General features: G+C 57.0%; 4 protein-coding genes across 4 annotated transcripts; 2 read left to right on the top strand and 2 right to left on the bottom strand.

The window, feature by feature from the left end:
* Nucleotides 1-650: 650 nt before the first annotated feature.
* On the bottom strand, nt 651-2,317 carry CH63R_02674 (Pyridine nucleotide-disulfide; the record flags this gene model as incomplete). The annotated part of the gene is made up of 3 exons (XM_018297649.1): nt 651-1,391; nt 1,482-2,053; nt 2,167-2,317. 3 exons carry the CDS (start codon nt 2,315-2,317, stop codon nt 651-653), a joined length of 1,464 nt encoding a protein of 487 aa, XP_018162465.1.
* Nucleotides 2,318-3,042: 725 nt separating this feature from the next.
* CH63R_02673 (BP28CT domain-containing protein) lies at nt 3,043-8,552 on the bottom strand (the record flags this gene model as incomplete). The annotated part of the gene is made up of 3 exons (XM_018297648.1): nt 3,043-3,945; nt 3,997-8,122; nt 8,176-8,552. 3 exons carry the CDS (start codon nt 8,550-8,552, stop codon nt 3,043-3,045), a joined length of 5,406 nt encoding a protein of 1,801 aa, XP_018162464.1.
* A 200-nt stretch (nt 8,553-8,752) lies between these two features.
* CH63R_02672 (GDSL-like Lipase/Acylhydrolase) lies at nt 8,753-10,361 on the top strand (the record flags this gene model as incomplete). Its single annotated transcript, XM_018297647.1, has 7 exons — nt 8,753-8,843; nt 8,896-9,020; nt 9,070-9,209; nt 9,258-9,417; nt 9,472-9,568; nt 9,627-9,751; nt 9,804-10,361. 7 exons carry the CDS (start codon nt 8,753-8,755, stop codon nt 10,359-10,361), a joined length of 1,296 nt encoding a protein of 431 aa, XP_018162463.1.
* A 2,277-nt stretch (nt 10,362-12,638) lies between these two features.
* CH63R_02671 (Ubiquitin carboxyl-terminal hydrolase 19) lies at nt 12,639-14,585 on the top strand (the record flags this gene model as incomplete). Its single annotated transcript, XM_018297646.1, has 1 exon — nt 12,639-14,585. The coding sequence occupies one exon, from the start codon at nt 12,639-12,641 to the stop codon at nt 14,583-14,585; it is 1,947 nt and encodes a 648-aa protein (XP_018162462.1).
* Nucleotides 14,586-15,197: the final 612 nt, after the last annotated feature.

Genomic DNA, 15,197 nt, shown 5'->3' with positions numbered 1-15,197 from the left:
GTGCTCCCGATCCCAATTTGTCTGTCTGCCCCTGTCGATGTAAGTGACTTGTTATGGCCAAGTCCAAGCACATTTATCTATCAACCGCTTGCGGGTGCAGGTTCAATGAAACATGCCCAATGCCACTGCAGCATGTTCCGACCTACTATAGCAGTCTAGTGTGATGTAATGGGACGGGGTATTTCTGTACGGTACGCAGCCAGGCAGAGACTACCGATCTTCCCCATGGATCTATCGCATGTTTCCGGGTTGCCTTCCTTTGTCTAAGTCTATCGCTTAAGAAAAAAAAACCAAGGAGATTGCAGATCAAATCTGGACTTGCTCTTCGCCAGAGGTTAACCGCCGCAACTTCTCGTCCGTATCTTACATATTGCCAAAAAACAAAGGCTTGCAAACAAAGAAACCAGACCTCATGATGGCCGAGATTATGCTTCAACGACCCCAGAAAGAGGTTTTGGCACCCCCCAAAGTTCCCCATCACTCAGAACCGGGAAATGCCCCTTCCGAAAACCCAAGTGATGAACCAGTAAACTGGCACCAGGATCTTGTTCCGAATGCTCATCGACTTGGTCAGGTACGCGCAACGCCACAAGATCCAGGCTGCGGACCAGATTGTTAGCAGATTGTCCCCCCGGATGCATCTCACAAACTCATCGCAACATACCTGCACGGCCCTTCAGCTCGTCCGCGGAGCTCTGGTGAATCGCCTTCCAGCTTCCGAGATACGCCATCGTCCCCAGGTTGCGGAACTTGAACGGCTTGCTCTGCCCTGCCCCGGCCCCAGCCGCCTTGTTGAGCGCCTTGGCGAGATACACGGCCTGCTGGCTGGCGACCTGCGCCGTCGCCGGCAGTGTCTCGGTCTCCAGCACGGAGCAGTCGCCCATCGAATACACATCCGGCAGAACGGCCTTCGCGTCCGCCGGGTCGTCGAGGCGGACCCGCAGACAAGAGTCCGTGACGATGCCGGCACTTTTCTCCGCCTTCAGGATCTTCACCGTGCCCGTCTCTTCCTTTCCTTTTCTCTCGGCCGCCGCGTTGGGGTTACGCAGCTCTTTCTTCATGATCGTCTGAACCAGCGGGTTCTGCATCAGCCCTGTGCTCCACACCACGATGCCGGCGCCGACCTCGTCGTCGCCGTACTCCTTGATCTTGAGCTTAAGCGTGCCGAGCGCGTCGTCCTCGTCGGGCCGGATGCGCTGCAGGTGGTGCTCCGTCTTCACCTTGATACCCTGGCGGCGGAAGAGGTCCTCGGCGTAGGAGGCGAGCTGCTGGTCGAACATGGGCAGGACCTTGGGCGCGATGTCGTAGATCGTGATGTCGATGTACTCCATGAGGTGCGGGTACAGCTTGGAGAGATCATCATGGATGAGATCGTGCAGCTCGGCGGCGAACTGGAAGTCGAGTCAGCGGCAGGTTCAAGAAAGACATTAAAAGAACCGAAGACGACGACGACGACGACGACAATGAAAAGAAAAACAGACCTCAATTCCGGTTGGTCCGCCTCCTACAACAGCAAAGTGCAACAATTTTTTCCGCTGCTCGTCCGTGGTCGTGGGCCAGTCGGCCTTTTCGAAGCACTGGAGCACCCTCAGACGAATGCTCCTCGCATCGCCAACGTCCCTCAGAAAACTGGCATACTCCTTGACGCCCTCGATACCGAAAGTCTGCGAGTACGCCCCGACGGAGATGACTAGCTTGTCGTAAGGCACGTCAATCACCTCTCCTTTCTTGGGGAGGTGCGGCTCCCTCGCCGGGAGCGTGCGGGAGGTGGCGTCGCCCGACGTGACCTTTTCGATGCGGATGAGCTTCTTGGAGAAGTCAATGTCGTCCGCCCAGGCTTCGTGGAAGGAGTCCAAGCCCAGCCGGCGGACGGGCTCAAGGATGGAGCGGAACTCGAGGGTGCCGACCGAGGTCGAGGCCAGCAAGGGAGTGAAGACGAAGTAGGAGCGCGGCGAGATGAGAATGCGCTCGTACTTCTTGGGGTCCAATTCGCGGGCGAAGGCGTAGCCTGCCCATCCCGAGCCCAACACGACGACTCTTTCGCGTTTTTGTTCTGTCCTGTTGTGTGAGTTGGTTTGTTCCCATTCCTGCTTCGCTCTCGGGGGATAGAAGGGGTGGGGGTGGGGGATGATGAAGGTGACTAAGTTGATATAAGCCGTGACTGACCCGTTGGCGAACTTGAGCTCGTATTGCTGCGATGCTTCACAAGACTCGTGTTAGTCACGGTCTCGAGCTGCAACGCGGTTCCGGCAGGCCCCCGGCGTCCGGGCCGGGCCAGACTTCTCCAATATTGTTGTGCAACTTTCGATGAAGCCATTTCGAGGTTTGAATCACACCACCACACCTGCTATAACGGGGCCGTAGGAGCTGTATGTCATATATAAAACCCCCACAGACTCAACCTCAGGCTGGGCTTTATTTAACCTTTGTCACAAGATCAGGGCGGCGGTGGGTTATGCCCGATGGTTTGTGCAGGCTTAAGCAAACGCCAAGTGGGCACGATAACGGGCCGGGAGGTTGAGGCGTTCGGTATCGGAGAGTTCTCAAAGAGCGCAATTGCTGATTGCGGGACAAGGCGGGACGAAACGGGACGGCGGGGGGGGGATGTCAAAGTCCAAGGGTTCATATGTATGTGCGACACGCTCGTGGCAATGCAGGGCGACTGGGCGAAGTGAAATTGAAAGTGTGAAAATTATGTTTGACTTTAGGAAACCAGGAGCTTTTGTCTAAATTCAATTACATGCAACCTTTTTCCCAGCTCTGCGTCACCGGAGCCTAAACAACGTGGCCGGGCTACACGGGCAAGTGACGTCTCATGTCTCCACTTCTTGCCGTCCGGACACTCCGGCGTGGCCGTTCCCGCTTTTTAATGTCCAAATGACGTCTCAAAATCCCACCCCTTTTTTTTCTTCTTTATTTATGGGGGTTTTTTTACACGGAATCGTCCACACTCAAAGGTCCGAATCTCCGTCCGATCGATACCCTCTCCTCAAGCCTTACGGGCCCCTTTCTCCAGTTTTCTTGCATACTACGAGCCCTATCTTACTGCAACATGGAGTCCAGGCTTTCGCCAAGGACACCCTCGATCTTGACGATCCACCGGTGCGTCTCGCGCTCGACCACCTCGTCGTCGTCGTCCTGGAGCTCGCTGATGTAAGGCAACATCTCAGGCAGCGCCGACAGCCATTCCTCGCCAAGCTTCTCGGCGAGCTCCTGCTGGCACTTGACGGCCGCCAGACGTACCGACGCCTGCTCAGACCGCAGGTGGCGGAGGATCGTGCTGTTGAGCTCCTTTTGGTGCTCCTGGGAGTCTGCCGCAGACGCCAATTCGACGACGGCGGGGATTAGCTCGGCCGACAGGTCAACGGAAGAGGCGTTGAGGAACTGCGCGGTGAGAACCGGCGCGGCCTTGCTGAAATGCGCGGGCGCTTGCCAGAAATCGTCCTGGTCGTGCTCAAAGCACCTTGCCAGAGTCGACAGGACGCGCCGCCACAGCTCCTTCTGCTCCGGCAGCTTGAAGTCGCACGTCTTGATGATTTCGACGGCGTCGTCCACAATGTAGGTTGCGTAGTTGGTGACGATCGATTTGAGGCTCTCGAAGAACATCTGCAAGAACCCGTAGACGCTGAAACGGCGCAGCGCGCGTCCGGCGACATCTTGCTTGGGGAGCTGCGTGGACCACTCGACGATGTGCGTAAAGATGGGCCGGAAAGCCGCATCATTGAGCTTGTAGATCATCTTGAGGGCGACTTCGTTGATTGACGCCTCGATCTTGGACACGCGCTGAGACGCCGTGTTGCCAAGCTTCTCCTTTGCGTGCTCGCGTCTCCGGAGGTCCAGCGAGTTGAGGAGAATCGTCGACAGGGCAGTAACGTTCTTTGTGACGACGGACTTGGTGTGACTCTCGACCACAACGCCAAAGATGTCAACCCATTCGTCAGTTGCCTGCATGTTTGTTAGTCTTTTTCTAGTCTCGTTGTACTTTGGCAAACTCACGTCGAAACCAGTCTCAGTGGCCGGAATCCAGTTCCTCTCCAGACTGGCCAGCAGGGTCTTGGCTTCGACCTTCCTAGCAAGGAATCTCAGGCAGTTGAGGCGCTCGTCGTCGGCCTCGTTGTCCAGGTTGGCCTCAGCGGACTTGTTGGAAGCGAGGAAGATGTTGTCCAGGTGCTTCGCGGAGATCATGTAAGGCAGGTGCTGCGCCAGGGCGGTGATGAACGCGTAGCCGGCGTTGTGCAGCTCGTTCGCGGCCTTCTCCTCCTCCACGCTCTGTTCGATATAGAGAATCGCCTGGGAAATGGCAATATTGACGATAGGCAGGATGCCATCTTGCAGGACATCAACGAGAGAGGCAAGGCAGAGCAGGGCCATGACGCGCAAGCGGGTGTCGGGCTGGCCGAGGCAGTGAGGCCCGGCGATGGTCGCCGCGGCGCCTGCCACGGCCTCGACATCCTTCTTGCCGTACTTCTCCGCAATCTTGTCGATGCAGGCAACAGCGGTGTGCTTGTACTTGATGTCGTCCGTGTCCCGGATCGCGGCTGTCAGCTGCGGCAGGAAAGCGAGCAGCGCCGTCCTCGAGGCAACATCTGCGACGCCCTCCTGGTCCACGCGAACCTCGAGTGCCCGCAGAACCTTGCGGCGGAGATCGATTTCGGTATGGTCCAACAGGTTCTCGACCGACTTGATGAACTCGCCAATAGACAGTAGGTTGAGCAGGTTGGCCAGGGCATTGCCGCAGCACTCGTGTAACGCCTTCTGATTCTTGACGGTCTCGGCGAGGGCCAGGACATCCCTGAGAAGAATGGCGTACAGGTCCCGGATCTTGGATGAGTCCATATCGTCCCTCTCTGTAAGGACGGTGATCTCCTTCCGGAGCTTCCTGCTGGAAAGGAGAGAGGGGAAGACAGTCAGCTGCTGCAGGGCAGTGGTCTCGGGCTTCTTCTCCGCCAAGTCCTCGCCGACGCCCAGCAGAGTGGCCGAAAGACCGGGCTTGGGCTTGAAGATGTCACTGATCAAGTCAAGGAGCCTGGCCAAGGTCTGGAGCTGCACCTCAGCGCTGTAAAAGCCGAGGAGTTCAGAGGCAAACGCCATCAGGCTGTCGTTGGGGCCGTATCTATCGACCAGCATCGCCAACAGGGCGTACAGGAACTCATCGGGACCCAGGGTGTTGATGAGAGCAACGAACAAGCCCTGCTTGCGGTGTGCGGGGATGTGCTCGTACGCGGTGACGAAGCTGGCAAGCAACTCGGTGGCACCGGCGACCGGGTTTCGCTTGCCCTTCTTGAGCGACGCCATCAAAGGCGGGACGACCTCCTTGATGGTCTGGTTCACCACATGCGCAGAGTGGTCGTCGTTCTGGCGGAGAACGGAGGCGCCCATGAAAGTGAAGATGGGCATGACGCTATGAAGCACGAGATCCGGGGCGGCAGAGGCGAGGCTGGCAATCAGAAGCAAGGCCGAGTTTTGCACAATCGGGCTGGAAGACTTCTGGATGCAATTGACGAGCAGGTCGCCGTGGCCTCCAGAGCCGTCAATCTTCAGGCTCTTGTTGTTCCTATAGGCGGGGACCATCGCGATCAAGCTTGTCAGCACCAGGTTTTGCAGGTAGCCAAGCTCGGATCCAATGACGGTGCGGAAGTGCTGCAGCTCCGAGAGGGTGCCGAATAGACTGTCGAGGAGCTCCGGGTGGGCAGCAGGGTTGGAACCATCCACCAGCTGGAGCACAAACGTGACCGATCTCAACGTCGCACTCAGCTCAGCACTGGCCTGCGCGGTGACTGCGCGGTTCGCCTCAGACGAGCTGGTCCTGCGTCGCTTGTTTGCCGGCGGCTCGGTGATGAGCTTTGTACCGGTCTGGATGGACTCGAGGAAGTAGGCGAGGATCTCTGTGGTCAGCTCGACGTTCCTCAGGAAATCGGCAGCCTCATCGGCAATGATGTCCTCCTCGTCCTGGGATGCGTGCCGCGCCTGAGAGAGTTCCAGCATTGTCTGAGCCACGTCGAACTTGGTATCGGCCTTCATCGAACTCCAGATGGCGCGGATGCGCGCAGAGATGGACCGGACCAGCTCCGGACGCTTGGCGGAGGCAGAGTCCTTGATGATCGAGAGGAGGCAATCCAGCCCCTCGCTGTCGTTGGGCACAACGATCTCGGCGAATCTGGTGTGAAGCACAGCCTGGTCCACTTCCTCGACCTCGGAGAGACGGTTCGTCTCTTCCGCAGACAAGGAAGCCCACCACTGGAACGCCGGCAGCAGTACCTTCGTCCTCGAGGTGGACGACACTCCTCTGATGCGGTTGAGGACAGAGAGAAGGTTGGACTTGACCCGGAGCAGCGGTGTCGCAACAACGTGGCTGGCTAAGAATGACAAGACCGACGATCTGCCTGCTGAGCTGAGCGCCTTCTTTCCGTCGCTGCCCTCGTTCTTGGCGCTGCTGTCGAGGGTAGAGTGCAGCACTGCGCGAATGTGGTCTTCGTGCATGATGCATTCCTCCAGAGCGGGAAGAATTACGCCGTGCAACAGGCGGGAGACAGTGTCGGCCTCCAGCCATTGCACCTTGGCACTGTCGTCGTATAGGTTCTTACCGCCCCAGACAGACTTCTTCGCGGCCTTTGACTGAGGGGGGAAGAAATGACCAATCTGGATCAGTAGCTCGGCAGCAGCACGGCGCACCTTCTTGGAGGAATCAACGAGAGCCACAAGACAGTAGGGGATCAGAGCCTGGAAGTCGAGGTCGTTGCCGTCACCGTCGCTCAGACGTCTCCTGACAGCATCTACGGCGGCAGCGCGAGCGAGAGTCGGGTAAGGACCCGACCAGATGCGGACAAAGAAGGTGATGTATGTGTGGTCGCTGACTGCAGTTTGGCGGCTCAGAGATGGCAGCTGGTCGAAATCAGCGAGCAGTGTCGGGTCCTCGGACTGCTGGGAGACGACGCGAAGGAAGAGTCTGCTGAACTCGTCGTAAACCTCGCCGGTGGTGGTAGAAAGACACGAGGGGAGGGCGCGCTTCTGGGTCGAGAGTTCCCGGATAGTCTCTCTCAGATCCTCCTTGGAAGGAGCAGGGGTCTTGGATTCGGTCATTTCGACGTCCTCCTGAGAGCCCGGCAGGGCCTTTCTTTGGCGGATGGAGACGTCAAGCTTCATTTCCAACTCCTCGACGTCAAAGTCGACTTCCTCCAAGACGGTACGGATGATCTCGCTCGTCTCGCCCGAGAAGCGAGACAGGTCGATCAACGTGGAGCCAAGCTCCTTGCGGATTTCGCCGTCCTTGTCAACCTCGTCGTCGAGTCTGTGCGCAGCCAGCACCAGGGACTTGAAAATGACAGCAATCTGCTTCTCCTTCAAGATCTTGCTCATCAAGATGGCGCGGATAATCGGCAGGCCGCGAGCGTCGCCCTTCTTGCACAAGCGTTCGATGAAGGCAATGCATAGTCCGTTGGTGAGCTTGTCGACCCTCCTCTCCTGGCCCAGCTCGACCAGTATCTCGCCGAGGTTCTGGACCTTCAACAAAGCCTTGGTGACCTTTCCGGAAAGTTGCTTCGCCGAGCGGTACTGCGCCAGAATGCACAAGCAGACAAGCCCGGGGCGCACAGTCTCGCTGGTCCAGCCGTGAACGATCTGCTCCATGAAAGCCGAGAGGGTTGCGTCGTCGAAGCTGCCCTTGGCCGCAACGATGGTGACGGCCATGTAGGAGGCGATTTGCATGTTGGGAACCTTCTTCATCGACATTGCCTCGGCGAGGGTAGGCCCGACGCGGTGCAGAAAAGCTTCATTGTTGTCCTGCTGTACAGCGGCGCGACCGGACCGCATGTTCTCGAGAAGTCCGTTCACGGCCTCTGTCATAATTCCACCCCAGAATGAGACCAGAGTCGGGTACTGTTGTTGATTTCTGCACGCCTCGAGAGCGTATTCGGACAGGGTGTTGAGGAAGTCGGCCTTGTGGATCGCTTCGTGGACCAGAACGGATCGCGGAGGCGAGGTGAGCGACTTGATGTAAGGGCTCAAGAATCGGTACTCATGAGGAATCTTGGGCGGGAGAATCGAAAGCAGGGTGACGAAGGCGGGGATCGAGTGATACGGGAGGAAAGTCGTTATGAGAGACTTGGTGTTGTTCTCGTGAATTCTGTCGCCCAGTTAGGCACACAGAAACATGCCGTCCGACTGCAACCGACATACCTGAATCTCCGTACGAGCCACTCAAGGGCACGGATCGAAGGCATGAGCCTCAAGCGGCTGCCGACAAGGCGCAGGAAGGACTCGACTTTCTTGTCCAATTCGGCATTCTCAGCGGTGGTCATCTGAGTACGGTCTTCACTCATGCTCTGCTCGCTGAAGAGCGTCTTGGAAAAGGGCTTGAAGCGGCCATCGAGTTCGCAAAGCTCCTCGAAGCCCTCGGAGCATATGGTAAAAAGAGTCTGGTAGCTCTGGGTCGCAGCAACTCTCGGCTCGAAGATCAGAGACTTGGAGTGGGCGGCCTTTTGCGCCTTGATATCCAAGGAAGCCTTGGAGTTGGCGGCGATCTGCGCTAACTGCGCAGCAAGAGAGGACGCCATATTTCAGAGGTTTTGCGGCATTCCGCTATGATCGAATACTCAATGGCAGCGGGGTCCTACAAGACTAGGATTTTTTCCTAGAGCGTTTACCTGGAGATTTCTCGATTTTTTTTTTTAGACGGGTATTAGTAGAGCCGACTTTTTAGTGCCGATAAGCAGGACGGCCAATCGTTCGGGTTGTCGATAAGAGAGTGGATACCATGACATGGACCCCACCAGTCCACCTCCAATTTCTCGCTGCCGTTGCGAGCTTGAAGCTTGTGATAGGTCTTACCAAGCGAGTATTTTATTGTATTGGGTGCGGTTGTATGCAAGCTCTCGTGTGTCTCTTGTTGATGAACAGACGCAGTCACAAGTGGGGCGGCTGGTAGTCCAGAGCCATCACAGTGTGCTGTCGTTGTTTTTATTGCTGTTGGTGTTGTTGGTGTTAGTCTCGTAATCGGTAGGTGGAACCTGGCCGCCAGTTCGGTACGATTGGCGCGGCCACTTCGTACAATTGATAGACCGATAACCGCAGACGGCCAGCCTGACCAGTGAGAGTATCGTGCCTTCGGCTATGCGGGCTGCCATGCCGTGCAAGCAGCCCCGCGGTGATTGCGGACTTCAGAGGGGGGTCGGTTTCTGCTGGTTGCCTGCAGAGACTGCTCGTCAAGTGAGGTAGGTAGATATATACGGCTCCACACAACACCAGGCATTTCAGTGCAGTTCATTCTGTCTCAGCACAGCAATACAATCTCCTCTTACACAGGAGAACGCTCTTGACGACGGGATACATAATCACCCTCCACATAAGCAACCCGACTTCCTCATTTCATCTCTTGGCAACACATCGTCCTTGGTTTCCGCAACGGTTTTCGAGATGGCCGTGAGTTGTGATTCTGGATCATGATCCACGATGGCCTACTTACCATAATGGCAGAGGCCCTACCCTCAGATCGTGCTCTTCGGAGACTCGCTCTTCCAGGGCTCTGCCGTGACGTTTGACGGTTTCTCGTTCCAGGCAGAACTCCAATGCCGTAAGTTTGCTCAAGGCTGAATTTTCTGAACAGTTTGGGCTTACGGACCGCGTCTCAGGTGTGATGCGCCGCTACGATGTGGTCAACCGCGGCTTCTCCGGTTGGAACACGGCGAACGCCGTCAAATACCTCCCAGAGATGTTTCCTCCTCCCTCGGACTCCGGACCGCAACTGAAGTATCTCGTGAGTATCATCCACCAGGGCTGGAGGGCGAGATGCTAAAGTTCTTGACCAGTTGGTGCTTCTCGGCGCAAATGATGCTGTCCAGCCCATGAACACCACGACGCAGCATGTCCCATTGAAGGTGTACAAGGAGAACCTTGTCAAGATCGTCACGCACCCCAACATCACAGCCCACAAGCCGAAAATCCTACTCGTCACGCCGCCGCCCATTGACGAGATCCGCATCACCCAGCTCGATCTGGCCTGGGGCCACTCTAAGCCGACGCGGACCTCCAAGATCAGCGCCGAGTACACTCAGGCGGCTCGAGACGTGGCGGCTGATGTGCCCGGTGTGACACTGATCGACCTGTGGCAGGCGCTGATGGACCATGCCGTGTCCAAGACGCCCGGTTTCAAGGCCGGAGGGCCCCTGCTCGGCACGCCGGAGCTCGGCGAGCAGGGCGGGCTGGCGGGTCTTCTTCCGGACGGCCTCCACATGAGCGGCGAGGCGTACAGAGTTTTCTACGAGACGGTGGCGCCTCACATCGGACAGGAGTGGGCAGGCTTGCCCGAGGACGACCGTACGGGCTACGTCTTCCCGGACTGGCGCGATCTGAACCCTCCAGCATAGACGCGAGAAGAGGACGACTCTGACATGAAGGGGCAAGCTAATAGAAGCGGCCCATGCGACGCTGCATGTATCCTGCGAGAGCATTTCAAATCAAGGTGACTTCTCTTTTTCAAAAGAATCCTTAGAAACTGCGTCGTTCTAGGCGTTCGAGTCGGTGCGCTCCGGCGGGCATGTGAAAATGATTATTTGGTTTGTTCAAGTCGTTGGTCCCCTCTTTCTGGGCCACATCAAGGTATGTAGGCTCGTGAGACATGTCTTAAACCGCCAACATCAACGAATATCCGAGCCTCTGTTTCTCTCGTCAGTACGAACTTCCCCCAGCACGCACTCGGCCATGCGTACGGCGGGAATAATATCAATGGTGTTTAGCAGCGTATGGGGGAGCTCTGGTTATAGATTGGACTCGTCCAGCCGGACTACCCTTCGTGGTCAAGACGGTCGGTCCCTCTTTCTAACGTACGAGTAGAGCGGTTCGATGATCTCACCTCTGCCCTATGCGTTGACTGCCGTCGACTGCTCTGATTACTGGCCCCGGCGAGGCGGTGCACGAAGCAGGCAGGGAAGGGCCAAGGCAAGACAGCTGAGATGCAGAGCATTGCGAGCCCATCCTGGCAACAACGAACTCAGGCAGGTTTTCGCCTGTTTCTGCATCGGCATCTCAGCTGCTTTAGAGTTTGGGTGTCTGCAGGGGGGGTCACACTCTCTTGGTGGCAGCGGAGGTGCAGCTCGCAAGAAACAGGCAGGCAAGTGTGCTGGCACAGGTACCTACCTACCGAGGTACCTACCAACATCCACGTTAAAGTACCCAACTTCGGCAAAGCAAATGAATTTGCACGAGAAGGTTGATGACGCATAAAGTTTTCAGCACGTTCCGTCCCTGAGAAAGAGGGTACTGTCCCAGCCCTCCTATCAGCCCTTCCTAACGCGTCACACTACGCCAGCGCGGCAGACAACTGGTGGCCCCGCTGCAAGGTCCAGTTGGAGGAGCCACAACTTGATGGACGAACCTCTCTAAGCACTCAAGGGCAAAGGCTGTGTATTGCTGCCCCGCCGAGGAGGTATCGTCCAAGTACCCCCAAAGTCCGGGCCTAGCGCACTGTATCAGTGACTGGGTCTCATTTCCACCGTGTCCGACTACCCGGCACCTGCCCCCTGCCTGAATCCATCGGCAGCTTCTCTTTCGACCAAGGGAAGGCTCTGTAAACATTGCAGTTCTCTCCGGCAACAGCACCACTAGCAAAAGAGACTGCTACATCCAGGCTACCTACCTTCAGCCACACTACCTCCCATCTTCCATTCCCATCGCTGCCCGTTCACCTCACCTCCTCGAGTCCCTTCGCCCGTCCTTACCAGTTGGACTAATCCAACGTCCCGGTCCGAACTGACTTCAGGCCTTGGGCCGTCTCTTTCAGTCTCTTCGTCTTTCCGTCTCCATTTCTTGACACGGAACGCTCGACAGTCCACTTTGAAAAAGCAGCTTATTTTCTCCGAACCGCCCTTTCTTCGACGCCACCTCCGCTACATCCCACCCCATCCCATCCTACCCAATCGGTCGGTTCTTTCGCGAGCCCTGCGTCGGCCCCGGACAACACATACTACTCTTGCTTCTCTTCAGCGCTTCCAACTGACGACATCACCTTCTTCAACCACCAAGAGGAGCCCCTTTCTTCGCACCCTACCCTCGTCTGCACGCCGTTTACGCTTACCTCTGTCCTCGACAAGCTTGGCGGTCGACTACCTCATCCCGGAGTCGAAACACCTTCCGAAGCCATATCCCTCGGGGCAACTCCGCCTCCACTGATCCTCGTGCCAAACCAGCATAGTGCCGTCACCAACCTTCAGCTGCCGCAGTCGCCCAGATCGACTGGATCCCAGGAGAAAAGTCAACTGTAACAACGGAAAGGTCCCAGAATTGCGTCTGCTGCCGCTGCCGTCGACGACCTATTCGGTCTCGCCGTGCGATGTGGCGGGGGAGGAGGACCTCGTGAACTGATACTGTAGGGATCGAGGTCGGAAGAGCCCATAGCCTTCCTCGACCCGTCATTCGAACTTTCCTGCACTCGACAACCAACTCCCGTCCATGGGCGTATCCCTCTACCCGGACGATCCTACTACTTCCGCCTGCTTTGTCGATACCTTCGCCTCGATCACGATCCGACCGCAATACGCTCGCTTGCTACTGTCTTTCGTTCGTCTACCAGCTTATTTCCCACCCATTTCCCCGAGCTGTTACGATCTCAAACCACCTTGTTCATTTGATCGGGTCCAGTTTTGGGCATGGATCATCGGTTCCCAATTACCCGCGACGATCTCTTCAATATCCAGATGGATTTGAAGCAAATCCAACTGGTTCAGAGTACCCAGGGCGAGAGACTTGCAAGACTCGAAAGACGCCAGGAACAAGATGCGAGCCTCAAGTCGGTGTGGCAGCAGCATCCGTTTCCTGGCGTCCTAGCCGGAACGCCCCAGCAAGGTAGTGTTTGTGTCCTGGATACCGGTCGAAACCACCCATTACTGACGTTGCATGCACCAGGGCCGACCCATATATCACCCAACGACATGTTTGATGATTTTGACGAGCAAGGCCAGCATTTGCTGAGCTCCCTTCACCTCGGTCCGGCTGAAGAAGAACCTACCCGCCGGGGTGCGGCGTCTCGAGCCAACAGCGTGCGATTTGATGAGAGTGCTTTAAGGGGAGCGGATTGGTCTAGTCAAAGCAACCGCCACTCTGGCGAATTTGGACCCCCGCGCCCGAGCAGCGGCCTGATGATGGAGAGGTCCTTGTCACACAAATCGGACGGACGCCATAGTTCAGCGGGCCATTCTGTCCATTCCTTTCATTCCGTGGCATCTGGCCGAGCCAGCAGCCTGGGTCTGGATACCAACTTCATGGTTAGCAGCCACGAGGATGACTCTCCTCTTGACATGCCCGAGCCGCCGCCAGGACTGTTCTTTCTGGGATCCGTCCCAACCATCATTCGATGCTGGCTTACGACCAACTTTTGCCATGACACGGTTCTGTACGCCGACTTGTGCACGGGATCACAAAAGTCCGTGGTGGACTACTCTGTCATCAAGGACCTTGGCTTACTGGACGAGATTCAGCGCGATGTGGACAGCACGTATAAGATCCGACTTTCTGTGTACTTGGTCGAAGCGACCGTTTCCGAACGAAGCAGCCGGCCTTCGAGTCCAGGACACCAGATGCCTAGCCTGCTGACTACCTTTGAGGTGTCCGGCATGGACCAGCCCGAAGGAGCCGAGCCGAGAAGGGGCATCCAGATCTTTATCGGCAGCGACACCCTCAGGGCCCACCAGGCCGATATTCTCTTGTCACAGAACCGCATGTGTCTCTATGGAAGCGAGCGCGAAAAGCTATCAGTGCCGTTCGTGCGTCCAGAGGACGAAGGTGCCTTTAAGCACATCAGCACAATCAACTTCATCCCGGAGAAGCCTCGGCTTAACGCCAACGCCGCGCCATTCGTGTCTGGGGATCCGCGACCACAGGCCTCGACGACGCACGATACATTGGACCACAGCGTCTCAAGCGTGCAGCCTGAAGATGCCGAGTCGCAGGGTCCCTTGTCTCCCATGGATCCTCACTCTGTACCCAACAAGTCGATTGGAGCAAGCAACCTGTCTGAAAGTGGCGGGGAGAGTGAGAGACCAGGCAGAGATCACACCAGCGGGTCTGAGTCAGGGGTGAGAGAGCTTTCGACTGCGTACAACACCTCAGCCAGCACAGACGGCAGCCGACGTGAGTCCGCTGGTGGCATATGGGGCTCGTGGCGTCAGGGCACTTCGGCGAACGGCAGCGAGAACGGACAGCGGGATGCCAATGGCCCATTGAGCGGCTACCAGCCTGCGGGCCGCGCAAGTCGGAACATGAAGGTGTTGAAGCCCCTGAAATCGGGTTCATCATCCTCGTCTGCCCGAACCGGTGCCGCTTACGAGCCGCCACCAGTGCCTAGGACCAGCGGCGAACATCGCCGAAAGAGTCAAGTCAGTGTAGCGGCGGAGAGCACACCCCCCGCAACAACAGTCCGTTGGGAGCCCAAGCGGACAGTCAGCAGCGTCAGTAGCACAGCGGATACCAAGGCCCAGCGCGAGACGAAGAGCGCGGGCCCGCCTCTGCCGCGGTCAGCGAACCCCATTGGAGGTGCATCCGCATTCTCGTGGATGAACCCGGCTGGCAAAGCAAAGCCTACAGCAACGGCCGAGTAGTTGGTCTGGAGGAAGAAAACGAAAAAGCCAGGCCCCGGCGGCATCCGAAGTAAAAGTGGTCTACCCAGACCAGAGAGCATTCATCTTCTTTTTCAATTGCTTTGACAAAATAACCCCCTCCACCATGAAGAGGCGGGATGGCTTCAGTACTGCGCGAGACAGGCCGACTGGTAGCCATTCAGTGTACCAGGACAGGAGGGTTTCATAGCACGATGACTAGAAAAGTCCGCATGGCGGAAACAAAATCACAAATCCACGATTTCACATCACAGTCTCCAGTCTTTTCCAGTTCCAGTATGACACGACTTGATCGACAGAACCGGTTAATGGTGGCGCCGCAGAGATGCCCCAGGTGTTGGCTGCATCGAGGATCTTTTGCCCACTTTGCCTAGGTACCTCTGTGGGCCGACTGATGTGCAGATGGGTGGCTGATGATGGTCTACTTTGCCAGTCAACACGTTTACTCCCGATAGCATTAGCTAGGCACCTACTTACTAACATAACATTGCAGAGATACACTCGCAGCTCAAGAAGGCCGGGTCCGGGAGTATGTGCCCCGCTTAATCGCCCCCCCCCCCCCCCCCCCCCGCGTTCCGTTCCCCCGCAATGCTC

This window comes from Colletotrichum higginsianum, chromosome 2 (assembly GCF_001672515.1).
Source record: "Colletotrichum higginsianum IMI 349063 chromosome 2, whole genome shotgun sequence".
Lineage (NCBI taxonomy): Eukaryota > Fungi > Ascomycota > Sordariomycetes > Glomerellales > Glomerellaceae > Colletotrichum > Colletotrichum higginsianum.
Note: the sequence above shows the minus strand (reverse complement) of the source record. Positions and strands in the feature narration are given on the sequence as shown.